The 17,588-nt window shown below is 35.5% G+C and overlaps 2 protein-coding genes across 7 annotated transcripts; one reads left to right on the top strand and one right to left on the bottom strand.

Moving 5' to 3' along the window:
- Window positions 1-287: 287 nt before the first annotated feature.
- LOC126811948 (exosome complex component RRP46) lies at window positions 288-3,500 on the bottom strand. Of its 5 annotated transcripts, none has more exons than XM_056099210.1 (2): window positions 3,477-3,500; window positions 288-1,246 (listed from the first exon to the last, which is right to left on the bottom strand). In XM_056099210.1, exon 2 carries the CDS (start codon window positions 1,227-1,229, stop codon window positions 573-575), a length of 657 nt encoding a protein of 218 aa, XP_055955185.1. In that variant the 5' UTR covers window positions 1,230-1,246; window positions 3,477-3,500; the 3' UTR covers window positions 288-572. The 5 variants fall into 5 exon arrangements, with proteins under 5 accessions (XP_055955185.1, XP_050393973.1, XP_050393975.1 ...); XM_050538016.2 differs by lacking the exon at window positions 3,477-3,500 and adding an exon at window positions 2,561-2,607; XM_050538018.2 differs by lacking the exon at window positions 3,477-3,500 and adding an exon at window positions 2,503-2,556.
- Window positions 3,501-3,655: 155 nt separating this feature from the next.
- On the top strand, window positions 3,656-17,017 carry LOC126809582 (probable ATP-dependent RNA helicase DDX5). Of its 2 annotated transcripts, none has more exons than XM_050534210.2 (12): window positions 3,656-3,957; window positions 6,317-6,563; window positions 10,588-10,818; window positions 11,364-11,429; window positions 12,332-12,473; window positions 12,589-12,749; window positions 12,979-13,151; window positions 13,329-13,439; window positions 13,627-13,688; window positions 13,871-13,930; window positions 15,370-15,634; window positions 16,100-16,292. In XM_050534210.2, exons 1-12 carry the CDS (start codon window positions 3,788-3,790, stop codon window positions 16,146-16,148), a joined length of 1,737 nt encoding a protein of 578 aa, XP_050390167.2. In that variant the 5' UTR covers window positions 3,656-3,787; the 3' UTR covers window positions 16,149-16,292. The 2 variants fall into 2 exon arrangements, with proteins under 2 accessions (XP_050390167.2, XP_050390166.2); XM_050534209.2 differs by having other exon boundaries at window positions 3,685-3,957; window positions 15,370-15,606; window positions 16,100-17,017.
- The last annotated feature ends 571 nt before the right edge of the window (window positions 17,018-17,588 follow it).

The raw sequence follows: 17,588 nt of genomic DNA, 5'->3' as shown, positions 1-17,588 counted from the left end.
CATGACCTTAAACACTGTGTATAAATTTAAAGTAAAATTTACTTTAGCCTCTAGAGCGTCCGCAAGCAATTGTTGACGCCGGATGGACAGGGGGCCACGACAATATACAACCACATTTCAATGTAGGCGTATAAAAATGATTTAATTCCATGTAGTATATCTGCTTGAGCGTAACGAGACTTATTGGTAGCAGGAAAACCTAATAAGCTTAGTTTAAATCCACGCTTGGCTATTATCTGGCGTTTTGATTTTGTTTTCTCAATTAAATGTTAAATCATCAATCTGAATACATATTTGATATTTTAATGAAAATGCCAATGACACATCAAGCCTTACACATTTTTTGATCAGAACTGGTCCCCAAGGGCTTCTCATCTTGTTCTTCTTTTTGGTGTTCTTGGGGGCGAGGCTCTCAAAAAAAAAGCAAACCCTACAGTTCTACCAATTCATGTACAACAGACATGAACCTTGGCAAGTTTGTACATTTGACGTCAATTCCTGGTCCAAAGATGGGCAAGTTGATTAACTTAAGCATTTACATATATGACATTTTATTCAAACATTTGTACCCACTAAACAGACTTGGATAATTTCTTCAACATAGATTCTCTGTAAAAGGCAATCACATGTTTAGAAGCCTCTCTACAAGCCATTAAACAAGATTGAAATTGTTCATTGGAAAAACTACCCGATGTCGAGACAGTGATAACATTAAAGTCTTTACTATCGAACACAAATGTTAATATTGCCACACTTTTCTTTTCTTGTTTCAAGTCTGGATCTAGAGTAATTTCCCCTCTATCTGATATACAACAAGTAACAGCAGCTATCAAATATTTGAGAGGAATGCTGGCATCAAGAAGTGCTAAGCAGGCAGAGTTAATACAACACGAAAGAAATGATCCACTGTTTTGCATTTCTTGAAGAATTATGTCTATTCCAGTTCTTGGATGAAGGCCTGACAAAATCACTGTTTCGCAAGTGTTCCGGATCAATCTTTCTTTCAGTTTGTCTGAACATTTTGGCAATCCAACTTTAGGTTTATATGTAACTTCTACTGTAGCTTTGTCAATTATTTCTTTGGATATGCGAACATCTCCGGGACCATACATAGAAGTTATCACAGTTGTGTCCCCCTGTGTTAAGGTTGCAGAGCCGTCAGACCTTGACAAATGACCTAATTCACATGTCATGGGTCGAAGGTCATGTGAAGTTCTGTCAACTTCCATCTTTTAATTTTCTAATGCTGAAAAAATAATTTTCTAAAATTAAATATACAAAAGTCACAAAAAATTTATTAATCAAGTAACGAGGTAACTCAGGGAGCAAAGATTCGCTGCACTGTACAGTTGGAACTGCAAGCGAATAAAATTGAACACTGTCGAACCCATAATTTGTCTCAGGGTCTCTGTTACATTGTTAATCAATTACTAACAGGTGTAAACACAAACTGCAATCAAGTGTTGAGTTGTAGCTGTCAAGTCTAGAAAACTTTGAAGAATATCAAGGTAAGGCCAATAGGAATGGACATACGGAATTATTTGATATGTGGGGGGGAGGGGGTGAATTTTTTGCCTAAATATCACCAGATAGGGGTGAGAGAATCATGCTGGCATTGTGAATAAGCCATTCATGATCCAGATCATAGGTTCGCTCTCTATGTAGACTGAGAAAGTTACACAGGACTTTTCAGCATGACCTAGCTACAAAATGTATCCTTAAACTGAACTGTCTCGGCCAATGCAGGGATTGAACACCCGCCGATCTCCAGGCTAGGGAGCCAGTGTCTTACCCACTTGGCCACCGTGACCCCTATCACAACACAGACTTTTATTTATCTTTAAGGCCTATTTAAAGAATTGTGTTATTTTATACTCTTCCGTTCACCATCATTAATATAGAAATATTAGTTTATTTATAGTACTACTATTGTAGCAAAGTCGTCCGAAATCAAAGAAAAAAAAGAAGCATTGTCATTCTTGGTTATCTTTATTTCTTGGGTTTATTTTTAAAAAATTTGAATTTTTAAAAAAAAAAACAAACTTAAGAACAAAATTGAAAAACGTTCTGGATTAGGGTAGATCTACGTCTAGTACTGACTACTAGTACTAGGTCAAGGTGTAGTAGTAGTACTAGTCTAGTATAATTATGAATAAAATGTCAACAAAAAAAAGTTTATGATGTTTACGACAAGCCTATCTTATCTCAAGTTTACTAAATGTCATTGTGCTTGATAACGATACGAGGATACTTGTTCAAACGTCGTGCTTTTAGAATAAAAATAGCGATTGTTCCAATAAAAATGTTCTTTAAAATGTCCATGATGACCCGAGGTGAAGACTTGGGTCAATGACCGGGGAAAAACTAGACGTGACGTCACCAATACGTAAATTATATAAATGTATTTGATCGCTTTAATTGTATTAGATGTGTGCTTAATTAGCTGACAATATAGGAAGAATTAGTTTTATCCAAACTCGTGGCTATACATCAGAAAATTACCAAGTAAATTAAAATCAAGAAAATTGATAATAAATTCTCGTGGATACAAACCACTCACCGAAAACGTGCTTTGTGAGATAAATATTTCTACCTGCGATATTTGCGCGAAACGAAGTATAGTTTCTTTCTGTATTTTATTTGACACAGAGAACAAACAATTAAACAATTGTTAAATATTCAGTAATCTTGCTGAAAAAACATTAAGTTTTACTGAAGTTGTGCGTATTTCAAGTAATTTAGGAAGAACAAAATTAATGTAACTCAGCCCCCCCCCCCCCCGGGATTGTTAACCCGACCAACAGGCAAAAGTTTCTGTTTTTACTAACCTGGCATAGTCTACAGTAGGCATTTTAGAGCATTGCCCCCCCCCCCCCCTTGCCCCCTTTGGCTACGGGCCTGATTTCAGACTCTTGCATAATGTATGTTTAAGCAAGGAACTAAAATTAAAGAGTAAAGACACTGAATAAATTTAAGAGCTATTTGGTTTTCAGTACTTTTTAACCCAATTGATCGAATCCAAGCCGGAAGATAAAAATTATACAAAGTTTTATATTTCAAAGAAAAATGTACACTCCCAAGGCTACAATTAATAAAAAAGTTAACCTGGATTAATATAGATTAAAACTTTTCTACCGCGATTAAGGGCTTAAACTGGGAGACGTAAAATAGGCAACATCAGATGAAACATTATTGTCAGCAATTTCAAACCTCATTAACAATTAGGTACTACTTTCTGTTGTTATGTCAACTTATTTTATGACAGATGCCTAGGCCTAGATGTGTTTATAACTTAATAGATTTACTTCCAATCAACACCAACGCCATTGTTAGGTGTGAAAGCATTTTCATTGTTTTACTAGATTTAATCATGGACCTTATAATACAAGGTCCATGATTTAATCTTCTAAAGATTTAATTGCACTACGAAATCAAATATGAAAATAAAATATGAAAATTTAAAGGAAGAAACCTACCTTAAATTATTGATAATTGAGCCAAATAGTCTTTTTTTGGTTTTATGATAATCAGAATCTGATTTATATTTCTTTTCGTTTGATAGCCGGTATCCAATATTTACTATATGACCTTGTCACTACGTCCTTCTGCCCCACGTGCGTTTCCTCCGCGAGAAGAAAAGGGTACATGCGCTAGAGTTTCATCATATTTCTGTGATTTTATTTAATTATTGCATGGACTTTATTTTACAGTGTTACATTAATGGATTATGTATTTCTGATGTTCGCGGTTTCTGAATAAATCACTTTTTAGGTGTTAATTGAAAGTAATGGGCGTACGAATTCTTATGACGTCAAGATTATTGAGCCAAGCCGTTCGCCATTGTCAGCAATCAGCCAAGTCACTTATAAGAAGAACTTACTGTAGTGAATACGACAGAAATACCATGTCATACAGAGATAGAATGTTCGATAATTCAGGACGATCAGATAGAAAAGGGTATGGGCTGTTTATTTATTGCTTTTTTGGTGTATTTTTTACAAATTGCCGGTTAAATTTGATTTCGGAAAATGATGAGAAAACACGCCACCACGACCATGCATTCGTTATGTAAATTTCGGCCATTTTTCTTTTCCTTGTGAAATTTAAAAATATATATCGGATATTCACCGACATTTTTCTGAAATTGTCTTTTGTGTACCGATAATATTATCTTTGAAACTGAAGTTCACTTTTTATTTCTAGTGTATGTCGATAGTAATGCTGGCGAGACTGTCTTTGTAAAGTTTGTCGATATATATCGGCGATGACGAATCTGCTTTTCCGGTTTCCATTGGCCTGATTTAGATTGATTGCCACTGGCTTATTTTCCGGGTGTGGTTTTTTTTAAAGTGAAACCACGTGTTGTGACTGGAAAAAGGTTTTTTTTAAACATAATTAATCACAAATCCCCTTCTGACTTTGACGACCGTTGCCTTGGCGGTGTTAATCTCTCGCATGGTGTATCTTCGTAATAATTTGAATATGTCAAATATTTATAATCTGGATGATAGCCTACCTCAAGAAAGTTTTTTTATATTTAGTCAAAATTTGGCAATTTTCATTCATCAAAACTGGTCAGCTTTCTAGTTATATTTCTTCGAAGTGAGAAAATTAAATCATGTTTAGAGCTAGACTGTTCAAAACTTGTAGGCGATAGTTAGGTCAAAATCTTTGGAGTTGAAGGTGAGCATTTTCTGCTAAGGAGAGATTAGAAATGGTTCCACTCAAAGGTCGCAGTCATATAAAAATCCACGTTTTACGGAAACTGCGTAATTTACATGCAGCAAATTTCCTGGCGCTAGAATAATTAGATCAGCTTTAGATAACCGATATAATTATTCTATTATCTTTGTTGTAGTTTGTACACTACATCATCAATCTATGTGCTTCACGTTGAATTTACACTACACTATTATGTCAATAAAGACTGGATAAATTTTCTATGTGCCTCGATTAGCTGTCTGCTGGCTTACGATTGTGCCATGGATTTATCATTTGTGACTTGGCCATTGTAATTTAGTATATGGTTTTCTTTGTTCATTGGTTTTGCGCCCGAAACGAGAATGTGGGAATAATAAGATTGTGTTTAGATAGCTGATGGAATTAACTCTATTACATCTTTGTTGTAGTTTGTACACCACATCAATCTATGTGCTTTATGTGGCATTCACACACTGCTAGTGTGGTCTCCACAGGCTTTTATATCCATTCAGTAGCTACGCTATTATGTCAATAAAGACTGGATAAATTTTCTATCCGCCTCTATTAGCTGTTTGCTATATTACCACTCGGCAAACCTCAGCAGATTCCAGTACCTACATCTAGCCTCGGCTGTATGACTAAGTCCGCCATTGAAACTACTTTCAAGTTCCCCGATTGGCAACAGAGTTGCCATGACGACGCCTTTGGGGAATGTTTTATCAAAGATTTCAAAGTCGGAAGCTGTTTTTCACTCCAAGTTTATCGGATTTTCTTTAGACAAGGACATGTTTGCACTGAAAATACTACTCTTCGAACAATGCAATTGGGAGAACTTCTTTCTAAAAGCATCAAATTAGATGTAGATGTTCATTAGGTGAATGTCTTGACTAGTTCAATGATTGACATTTTCCTCGATGCTTTGGGACAAGATCACTTTGATCCAGCTTAGTGTATAGTTTCACAACCAGTTACTCCAAAACCATTACCACGTTCATCATGAACATTTCTTGCCTAGATTAAAGATACATTATGGGAGATAAGATAAAGAGATGGCAGTTCTCGCTATAATAGTTAAAAACTAGATAGTGAAAAGGTAATTAGCTGAAAATTTCAGTCAAATTGATCCACTATGAGCCAAGAAAGAAGCGGGTGAAATTTTTGCAGTCTCGGTCATCATTACTAAAATCATTAATATAAACAGCATAGTCTCGATTATCCACTTTTTTTTATTTAATTATCAATGGCCGTTAGCGGGATATAGGAAACTAATCCAGCCAACATCGAAGGCTAGCCTTGACATCGAGAGTTTATTATGGTCTGGATAAGTAAATTAATGTCTAATTGATAATTTAGATAACATTTCAGGCCAAAAGAAAGACTTGTAATAAGCAGATTTTGCTCTTGCATAATGCATGTTTAAGATTAGATAATCAATATGTCGACGGGGGACATCGGTCTCACTGTTGACTTGTTTTCCCTGAAATCTGATACACTAAATTTTTGCAAACACGTTTGTTTCCATCTTATTATTGGTGCAGGACAGAGGATCTTAATCGGAAGAGTGCCCAGTCAATCGGATAGGACAACTATTTATAGTCACATGTTTTTGTTACAGATTTGGTGGAGGTGGTCGTATGGGCAATGGCCTACCAACTGCATTTGGTCGAAGTGATCGTGGTGGAGGATATGATAGAAGAGGTGGTGGAGGCGGCCGTGGTGGAAGCAGTATGGGAGGGCCTAGATCCATGAAGGGTTCACAACCAGGAGAAAAACTAAGAAAACCCAGATGGGATTTAAACCGTTTACCAAAATTTGAAAAGAGCTTTTATGTCGAAGCTCCTTCTGTAGCAGCAAGAACACAGGTTTGTACACTTAAATAATTTGGTAGACTAATACGTTTATGTATTTCTGACAGGGAAGTCACAAGGACTAAGTGAGTAAGACACTGGCTCGCTAGCCTGGTGGTTACAGGATCATTCCCAGTGAAGACTGAGAAAGTTCATCAGGATTTTCCGGCATGTGTTCTCCTTGTCATGCTGGGTGGGGACCCGGACAATTGTCTTAGTCACTTGGATGGGACAAAAAAACAAGGTCATGTATACATATTGACGCGCACATAAAATATCCCTTGGCAGTTGATATATAAATCGAACAATAATAATATTAGAGTAAGACAGTAGTGCTGCTGTCTGGGTAAAATGTCCCCCATAGTACACTGTGTGGCATATGCAGAACAGGATATTAACCCCAATTCAGTTCATTTGTATTTCTGTGGTACATGATTTGTAAAAAGACCACTTATTGTAAGGGAATAATTGAATGTAATGGGCGTATATATGCTGATGAGGTTTACATTGTAGGTATTGAGCCATGTCCTCGCAATTTTCAGCAAACGGGTCATTATAGGTGGAAAAGGTGATTTTGAGATTATGATTATACATTTGATTTTATTAGCTTTTCAAGTAGATCTCATCATTCTTCTCACAAAACTTTTTACAGATTCAAAATCTGATGAAAACTTTTTTTTTTATTGAGGCTCAAAGTTGCGATTTTTTACTTTTCGCGGAAGAAAGGTTTTTCAACACTTTGAAAAAGCCATTTTTGGTGTTTTTTGTGATGCCATATTTCATTTCATATCAAACCTATTAAAAATGAAGATGTAAATTCATGAAATACAACTTCAAGGCTAATTATGCTTCAATTTTCACATTTTTGTAATAATTACACCGATTTCCACAGTAACTGCAAAATACATAGGTTTTCTCAAAAATTCCATTTTGTCAGAGCGATTTTGGTCAATTTTTTCATCAAAAATGGTCTTGTGCATGTTATATCTGAAATTTTGAACCTGGTTGTTATGCATTTTAAAATCAGTAGCTATCAAGTATGATTAACGAAAAAAAAAAGAGTAAAAATATATATATGCCTTCTCTCAAGAGCTGAATATATGTTCATTTTTGAACAATTTTCCGCGGCACACAATTGCCTATTTTTGGGGTGTTTTTGGGACATTAATAAAATAAGAAGGAATGGAGATACACATGTGAAATTATGGGAATATGTCAAAAAGTTTGTGAATTTTTAAAATCACTTATTTCCAATCCGCCATATATTATCAATTTTGGTTGTCATAGCAACCAAAATGGAAAAAATGCAATTTTTGACCATTTTCAACGCTACTTACCATAACCCAAAAGGTCATCACCACATTTTAAAGTAAGCAGTTTAAAATATTTGAAACCCATGTAATATTAAATGATATGGATTGTGTAAGTTTGAGAAAAATATGAAGGAGTTTGGGCTGTTACCATAGCAACCACATTTATTTTTTTCCGAAAAGCATTATTTTCCAATAATCATGACATCAATATTGATAATTGTATTATTTTAAAAACGGAAGCTTTTGGACAAGATTTTAAAAAATAAATAAAATGAAAATATTTATATGTCTTCTCCCAAGAGCTGGAAAGGGGTTCCCTTTTGAAGAACATTCTGCAGTAGCTAGTTGTCCATTTTGGCCATTATTAAGACATAAATAAAATATAAAAGGAATTAAGATCTTGAAGATAAATTTTGTTTACAAGTAAATATGTTTGTGAATTTTTAAAATTACTTATCTTTACTCTTGTATATTACTTAATATTTGGTTTTTATAGCAATCAAAACGAAAACAAACACCCCAAAAAAGGCAATGTTATTCCATTTTCAATGATGTTTACCATGACAAACCAATTGATCGCCACATTTTAAGTACAGTAGCAGAAAGCTTTTTAGCATATATTTATAGCCCATGTAATACAAAATATTAAGAATTATATAATTTTAGTGAATTATTAAGGATTTTGGATGGTTGTCATAGCAATCACATAATTTTAAAAAACGGACAACTCTTGTTGCATTATCATTGTTCTCAGCATTCCTTGCTTACATTATTGTTAGAATTCTGCTTTTACATATTATTTTCTACTCAGAAGATAACATTGACCAATAAAAAATTATTCTCTAAAGACTAAAGAGTAAAAGTAGGTTACTCAGTTACTGATAGGCTATGGTAGGCCTAGTCATGTTTATAAAGGCCTAGGCCTAAAAGCTACAATTTAACTCAAAGAATTGTTATGTTTTTACTTCACTTTTGAATATTTATATTATTCCTTCAAATTGGTATGTAGCCCATTGAGCAGCTTCCTTTTTTGTATATTTTAATCAATGTAAACAAATATCGAATCAAGGCCCAATTAAGGCCTTAGGTTTGTCGGTTCATTCAATTGTTTAACTGGCCAACAAATATGTGATACTCGAGGTGTTAAGTATATTTTCCTAAAAAAAAAGAATTAAAATTATAATAATTAGTATGACAACTGTTATATAATGCTAAATTATTTAGTAAAAACTAAAACGTTTTGCGAAAATTGGGTATCCGTATCAATACTGAGTGATGATAGTAATAGTAATTAGTATTGACATGACTGACCTAATTCATAATCTATGTCGGTTCCATCATCTCAAACGAAATGTTGCAAATCGCCAACGGCAAATCCAGAAATTGAGCCATTTTTCAAATTATTTCAGCTAATTGGTCCAACTTTATATATTTGGGTATAATATCCGTTTACGTGGATAGAAATCGATGTACTAATTATCAGTAGTACCTATACTATCTTCCTCACGCCTGCTGTCAGTACCAAGACCCGTGTGGATGTTTTCCGGTTTCATTTCCATTCGTGTGCACAGAAATGCTTTAAAATTGGGCTTGAATAATTCAGTGAACAGCGAATTTATGATTTCAGAGCATTGAAACATTCGTCAATTTTACGGAATTGTTCAATTCTTGAAAAATGTTTGGTGTTAAAAGTAAAGACGTGTGGTCGCCGATAGGAAATTTCCATTCGATTTTATATTTATATCCTGTCACATGGTTATAAAAGCGCGTGAATATGAGTCACGTGATGTAAACACAGTGAACCCAGCAAAGCCAAAAGGCGTGAAAAAAATGGAATTAACTATCCTTATTTATTTTCAGGCAAGTCCTCTATTCATATAACATAACGCTTACTTCATAAATAAACATCGGAGTTGCCTTTCGACGTAATTTACCGCGAATATGAGTCTAAGGAACATGGAATACATTTTAGTTTTGGTGTTGAAATGGCGTCATAACAAGGCTAAACTACGCGATTTATTTTTGACAAAATTTCTCATTGTATACCATTTTCAATTGCTTGGCGGGCGCACTTGCCATGCTCCGATTTTGTTGATTTTAATAGCATCAAAACGACAATAAAACAAACTTTCAATCGGTCGGGGGTGCTATATTGACAAATCGCCTAAAAAAAAGATTGCGTGAATTGAAGCGTTCAACTTGCAAAAAATGCATGGTATTTCGAAATGCCAACAAAGCACCCCCGACCAATTGAAATATCGTTCATTTATCTTTCTAATGATATTAGAATGAAAAAATAATATTAATAATAAGTGCGCCCGCCGAGCACTTGAAGTGGGGTACCCTCGTTTAAAAACGTGACAACATTTTTCAGCGTAACGTCAAAACACGGGAAATTAACGTTTTTCAACTTACGTTTATGAAATTAATAAAATGAACACATATATAAAAATTATATCAAACAAAAGAACAGGATATTGGCTTCAAAAATATTTTAAAATTATTACAAAATATTAAATAGCCACCGTATGACGTTAAGTTGAAAAGGGGTTACAAATCGGGAAAAAATGACTTTCTTCCAACGTGGGCAATGGAGCTGTGACACCTAGTCATTACCAGAACCTATTCAAATGATTGTGGCACAGATGCAATGTCTGACATCGCGTAAAAAGATGTTGCCAAGAAGTTGTCGCTTGTTTTAATGGAATTTAAATTTTATCTTTCAGGCTGAAGTAGATGCTTTCCATCGGGAAAATCAAATCACTCTCAAAGGTGAAAATATTCCTAAACCTCTTTTCAGTTTTAGCGAGGCAGGCTTTCCAGAATATGTTCTACGACAAGTTCGACACAATAACTGGCAAAATCCTACTCCAATCCAAGCACAAGGCTGGCCTATTGCTTTATCTGGGTTAGATATGGTTGGTATTGCACAGACGGGTTCTGGAAAAACATTAGGGGTAAGTTGTCAGTTTAAAATTATTTATATTTCCACATTTAATAACTTGGGCATCTACTTATTGTACTTGTACCAGGGAGCCACAGTGGATAAGTGGGTAAAGACGCTGGTTCAGTAGTCTGGGGGTCTCATGTTTGATCCGGTGTTGACTGAGAAAGTCCATCAGGATTTTCTGGCTTGGGTTCCCCCCTTTTCAGTGGTGCAGGAAGGGGACCTGACAAAGACAACTGTCTAGTTGTTCGGGTGGGACAGAAAACAGGTCTGAAATATACAATACATTGGCATGCATATAAAAGATCCATTGGCAGTTGGAATTCTATATAAAGTAGATCATAGTGCCGCTGCCCAGACAAAATTTCCCTCGTAGCACACTTCATTAGCCCGGTTGGAGCAGATTGGTAGTACATTAAACCCCATTTCATTTCTTGTGCCGGCCTATTTCTTCCAATGAAATTGTCTTCCCCAATTTATTTGATTTCCGTTACCTAGAAAATGGCATTTTACACTTTATTTTGTCTTTAAAATAAATGTTTCATTTTATTCCAGTTTATATTGCCTTCTTTAGTTCATATAAGTGCTCAACCATATCTCGGCCCAGGAGATGGACCAATTGTAAGTACATTTTACTTAATGATATTTTTAGCTCTAGAGGCTAAAGTTAATATCCAACTGACTTTAAATTTAATCAAGTTTTTGAGGTGAAGAATCTCGTTGATTTTCAACGATTTCCGATTATCACTGAAATTGCTTGTGGACGCTCTAGAGGCTGAAGGTTATATCTTTAAATTTAACTTTAAGTTTATACAGTGTTTATGGTCATAAGACGAAGAAGTCTGTTTAAAGGCTATCAATCACTTTTAAATGTCTTGTGGACATTCTGCAGGCTAAAGTAATTATACAATTGACTTTAGATTTATACGTGTGTTTAAGTTCATGAGACGAAGAAGCCTGTTGATTTTCAAAGATTTCCGATAATTGCTGCCCAGGTTATAGCACTTGAGCTATCTTGTGGACACTCTTTGAGGCTAAAGTTGATGTCGGATTGACTTCAAATTTATACAGCGTTTAAGGTCATGAGACTAAGAAGCCTATTGATTTTCAACGATTTCTGATAGTTACTACCAGAGTTATGGCAGTTGATCACTTTGAAAAATCTTGTGAATGCTCTGAGACCAAAGTTATCATTAGATTGATACAGAGGTTAAGGTCTTGAGACGAACAAGTATATTGATTTTCAATGATTTTTGATAACTGAACAGCTAAATCCATGATATTAAATGTTTCGCATACTAAATGTTAGCATGGAGCAGGACAAATTCTAATGATTTTCTGATAATTATTTCATGAGTTATTTCTCTTAATCAGATTTTAGTGTATTATAAATGTTTCATAACCGACAATCGAAAAAAATTTGACAACTCTTGTTGACTGCTCGCACAACTTAGCTGCTGTGGTGTATGTTTCATTGCATTCTATCTTTGCTTTTGTCAGAGAAAACTTTGTTCTTATTTCAGTGTTTAGTGCTAGTACCAACTCGAGAATTGGCTCAGCAAGTACAAGCTGTTGCACAAGAGTTTGGTCAATTATCAAAAATCAGAAATTGCTGTGTGTATGGCGGAGCACCCAAGGGACCCCAAATACGATCCTTAGAAAGAGGTTTGTACAAACTAACATTTGTGAGATTTAAATTTGTAAAATAAATATTTCTGCAATTATCAAGTTTCCAAAATAACTAAAGCAATTGTTTTAAATATTTTAACTTCTATTGTAGGAGCTGAAATCTGTATCGCCACCCCTGGTAGATTGATTGATTTCCTTGAAACTGAAAAAACAAATTTACGGAGGACCACATACCTTGTTTTAGATGAGGCTGATAGAATGTTAGACATGGGATTTGAACCTCAAATCAGAAAAATTCTTGAACAAGTTAGAGTAAGTACTTTTGAATCTTTAATATTGGAAGATTGAACACCAGTTGATGAGATGGTAGTTCTAATATGATTACTTATGCCATTTAGCTCAGAGAAATAAATTTATTAGATAGTATTGTCAACAGAAAATAGTTGGCAGTGATTATTTCCAAATATTGATTTTTATATTATGTGACAGAGGTTAGACTGAAATGTATGCATTTGATATAACTAACCCATTTTATTTTTAGCCTGACAGACAAACTCTTATGTGGAGTGCTACATGGCCAAAGGAAGTGCGCAAATTAGCTGAAGATTTTCTACAAGATTATGTTCAGGCTAATATTGGTGCTCTACAGCTAACAGCTAATCACAATATTCTACAAATTATAGACGTTTGTCAAGAATACGAAAAGGAACAAAAGTGAGTATTGTTTACATTTCAGATCTTTTCATTTGTCTCATTTTTGTAATTTGTATTTCATCAGCAAATGTGTCTGAATCTACTCCCAGTACATTTACAGCAAGCTCCAAACTGAAAGTATTACTGAAGTTAAATCTATTGGACAATGTTTCAATCACTACTATATTCTGTTTGTAGATTAATGAAACTGTTAGATGAGATAATGCAGGAGAGAGAAAATAAGACGATTATATTTGTTGAAACCAAGCGTAAATGTGATGATATATCTAGAAAAATGAAAAGAGAAGGGTGAGTGTCATTAATTTATGCAAAAAGAAAACGACTAATATTTTTTCTAAATTAATGTACAGGGTAACAGTTTTTGGTGTATAATTTTATGCGCTTTTGGGCTGCATCATTACTTTATAAAGGAATTATCTGGTTATGCTGTGTGTGGGTATGTGTGTGTGTATATATATATAATATTGTATTCCAGGTGGCCTGTTATGGCTATTCATGGTGATAAATCGCAACAAGAAAGAGATTGGGTTCTTAGTGGTGTGTATAAATTCAGTTTTTTCTTTTGGCCAAATTTGATGTATAATGTATGCAAACATAAGAATGACTAATAGTTTTGATTAACATTCAACCGTCATGTTATTTTATCTTGCCGTGATTTTTGTAGAATTATCTTGCCGTGATTTTTGTATAATTGACTTAAAACATTCCATGTTTTTCAGAATTCCGAACTGGAAAAACACCAATGATGATTGCTACAGATGTTGCTTCTAGAGGGTTAGGTAGGTGATCATTGTCTTGATAAGACAATCAAAGCTGGCTGTGTTCAATTTTAAAATAAAATCTTTTTACAAGTGATACTTTAAAGGATCTAGATTCCATTTATGTAGTAAAGTTTATCTAGACTTTTTGTAGCAGGAAATGAATTAAATAGTTCGGCATGACTGATTGATTAGGGCAGGAGAGAGGGAGGAGAAAGTTCTAAACCCTGATATAGTTTCTATTTATAGTAACAAGGGCTGTAATGTCTGGATTAAAATCGTAAGTAGAAAAGGTTGGCAAAGAGGTGGCGTTTATTTTATTTGATAATAAACTTTGATAATCACGTTATTGTGCATTATTTTGACAAATAAAATTTTATCTTTTTACTAAAATCTGTTGTTAATGCTTATAATGTTAGCTACAAATATCGTACTATGATAAATGTTGAAAAACAAGTTCAATTGGGATTTATGAATTGCAGTCGTAGCTGTTACTCAAATATATTCATCTATTGCCACTAGAAAGCCACCTTACCAGCTTAACAGTATTAAAATATGCGCGTGTGTTCCTCCCTCAAATTGCTTTCAGAGTCATGTCGGAGTACTGTAGTAGCCTGCTTTTTGTGTCCAGCCTGGCACATGTTTATATTTTACACTAGTTGAATTTAAAACAACATTGTGGGACTTTGCTTCATCTGTTTTACAAAAGACTGCTGTAGTTTCTCTTTGTCTTGCCAATTATTATTATACCTAAGTGCTACATATGGTAAAGAGTGCTGTAAAATCCCTTCTATAAATAGCCATTGATCTGTGAAACGATGGGACTTGGTCGTGAGGAGACCAGGCTACTCATCTATACAGTTTATAAGAAGACTGTTTTGAAAACTAAAGGATTATCCAGTCAGTTTGTAGCTCCCAGCTTATCACACGATTGGCAAGTACGAGAGGAAAGCGGTTTCTGAAACGAATGTGATGCAAAGTGCCTAATGGTATCTCATGCACGCTCCCTGAATACTAGACAATGTGGGGCCTTCCTAGGGTTTTCTTTCTTGCACGAAGAATTAAAGAAACCTGAAGGTAAGTGCTTTAAGTTCTTTAACCCTGGGACAATATAACTCCAAAATAATACGTTCTGTCCAGCCCTTCGTGGGGAGTGTGCATAATGATTGTAAGGTTCAATTATTTGATATTTCAGGACTGGGTGATCCCTAAATAAACTGTCGATTCAAAAATTTAACTAATTTAAGAAATGTTTAAACTTTGATTTGTATATATTGCGATGTTAAGTTATTGAAATTCAGACAGTAAGTTTAGGTTGTTTCCAATTAATAAAAAATACTTTTCAATTTTTCACAGGTAGCAGTGTTAATATTTTCTATCTAAAGATCCATTGCTAATCTTTGTTTTCTTATTTTTCTTTCCCTTGTGGTGATTTTTCAAACACCATTTCACAAATTTAGATGTGGATGATATCAAGTTTGTGATAAACTTTGATTACCCCAACTGCTCAGAGGATTATGTACATAGAATTGGTAGAACGGCCAGATCCAACAACACAGGAACAGCCTATACATTCTTCACCCCTGGTAATGGTAAACAAGTCAATGATCTGATAGGTGTATTGAGAGAAGCCAACCAGACCATCAACCCTAAATTAATCCAGTTAGCAGAGAGTTCCCGTCACATGATGGGAAAAGGTAGGAATCGCTACCTATCCTTTAACAAGTAGGTTTTAGTTGTTCTCTTTACTTGCCTCGACCACTGTTGATGTGCACCTTGTTCATGGTTCTACACACTGTCACAGACTAAACTGATGGTAACGGTCGCTGTACACCTAATTGTTAAAACTGTCCTTTACCAATTGTTGCTTGAATTGTATATGATCTCTTTATAATGTAACGGTGTGTGTTGTAGCAGGCTTATGTTCGTGAAATAAATCCAGTCTTTTGCATGTACAAAGTTTGGAAACAAAACCATTTGTGTAATGTTGGCACAGCTTGTGAAGCACACTTGTTACATTGCTTTATAGATAATCCAGTGGCAAATTGGTTTTCATTCTGATGTATTCATCTAGTAAGTTTAGAGAACACAGAAAGCACTTGTGAATTCTTTTTGTTTAATATGCACTTTTAATACATTTTAGACATTTGTAAATTTTCATTTAAAGTTTATAAACTATTGTTTTTGTAGGCCGAAGCCGATGGGGAGATCGCAAGGTTGGGAGCAGAGACAGTGGTAGCCGGTTTGGTGGATTTGGGGGTGGAAGTAGCCGAGGTAGTGGTGGAAGTCGCGGTGGTTATGGTTCTAGTGGGGGATCTAGTCGCGGAGGTGGATCTTATTCCAGTAGTGGAGGGGGGTCCTCTTATTCAAGTGGAGGTAGCAGTCGTTTTAGCAGTCAATCTCAATCATCATCTCGTGGTGGATCAAGAGGTGGTGGCGCTAGTCGCGGTACAAGTTCATATTCCAATCAGGGTAGTTATGGAAATAGAAATCAAAATTCCTACAGCAGCGGTGGCCAACAACAACAGCAACAACAACAAGGGTACCAAGGCTACCAACAATCTTACCCACAGAGTAATGGAAGTCAGTACGGCTCTCAACAACAATCATCTGGTACAGATCTCAATAACATGGCTTACATGTACAGTCAGTGGATGTCACAAACTCAGCCTGCTTCAACTGCAGCAACTACAACAGCAGCAGCGGCTCCTCCTCTCCCCCCATCATCGGCTGCACCCCCTCCACCACCACCACCAGCAGGATATTAAAATCATTCAATTTGTAAATATTTTAAATTATGTCAACTGATATTTGTACATCTTTGTAAATCGTATGATAACTTTTGTCCTTTTAGTAGTGTCTTGATTATTCAGTGAAGTATTTGCCCCTCCAGACCTATTGTAGTGGACTTTATTCTTTTTCCAAAAGTTTTAGTAAAAGATAAACAAAAAATCAAATGGATGTCCTCTATTTTAGTGCTAAGACTCGTTTTATTGTAAAGTTTAAGATCATTTTAATCATTTCATAAAGATCACCATACTCATTGCTTATATTGATATAAATTCTTGTGTATATGTCTAGATAAAAAATAAATATTTGAAAAGAAAATATAGTCTCGACTAAGGTTCATTTCCCCAGTTTTTTGTCAGTTTCAGTTTGGCATTGGGTTGCATAATTTTTAAATCTTGGACATTGGCAGGACGTTGTTGACGTTGACGTAACCTCTGTCCAAGCATGTCCCAGACATGCTCGATGGGGGAGAGGTCGGGACTCAGTGCTGGCCAAGGTAATGTGGTGATGTTCTGTTGTTGGAGGTAACCTGTAACGATCCTGGCCCTGTGACATCTTGCGTTGTCATCCTGGAAGATGAAACGGCGGCCATGACGTCGTGCGAACGGCACAACATGGACTGCCAAGATGTTGTCCCGGTAGTACTGGCCTGTAACACGCCCTGCAACAACATGTAAAGCCGTTCTTCCAGCAACAGTGATGCCTCCCCACACCATAACAGAACCACCCCCAAATCGATCATGTCTGATGACGTTAACGTCTTGGAAGCGCTCGTTTCGACGACGCCACACCCTCCTTCGTCTGTCCAAAAAATCAACAGTGAACCTTGACTCATCTGAAAACATCACATTGCTCCAGCGTCGATTATCCCAGTGTTGACGATCCCTAC

This window comes from Patella vulgata, chromosome 2 (assembly GCF_932274485.2).
Source record: "Patella vulgata chromosome 2, xgPatVulg1.2, whole genome shotgun sequence".
Taxonomy (NCBI): Eukaryota; Metazoa; Mollusca; class Gastropoda; family Patellidae; genus Patella; species Patella vulgata.
Note: the sequence above shows the minus strand (reverse complement) of the source record. Positions and strands in the feature narration are given on the sequence as shown.

Coding starts and splice junctions, on each gene's coding strand:
- LOC126811948 (XM_056099210.1), bottom strand. CDS start 1,229: ATGGAAGTTGACAGAACTTCACATGACCTTCGACCCATGACATGTGAA.
- LOC126809582 (XM_050534209.2), top strand. CDS start 3,788: ATGGGCGTACGAATTCTTATGACGTCAAGATTATTGAGCCAAGCCGTT. Junction 6,564..10,587: donor CTGTAGCAGCAAGAACACAG/GTTTGTACACTT, acceptor TTTATCTTTCAG/GCTGAAGTAGATGCTTTCCA. Junction 13,689..13,870: donor AAGAGATTGGGTTCTTAGTG/GTGTGTATAAAT, acceptor CATGTTTTTCAG/AATTCCGAACTGGAAAAACA.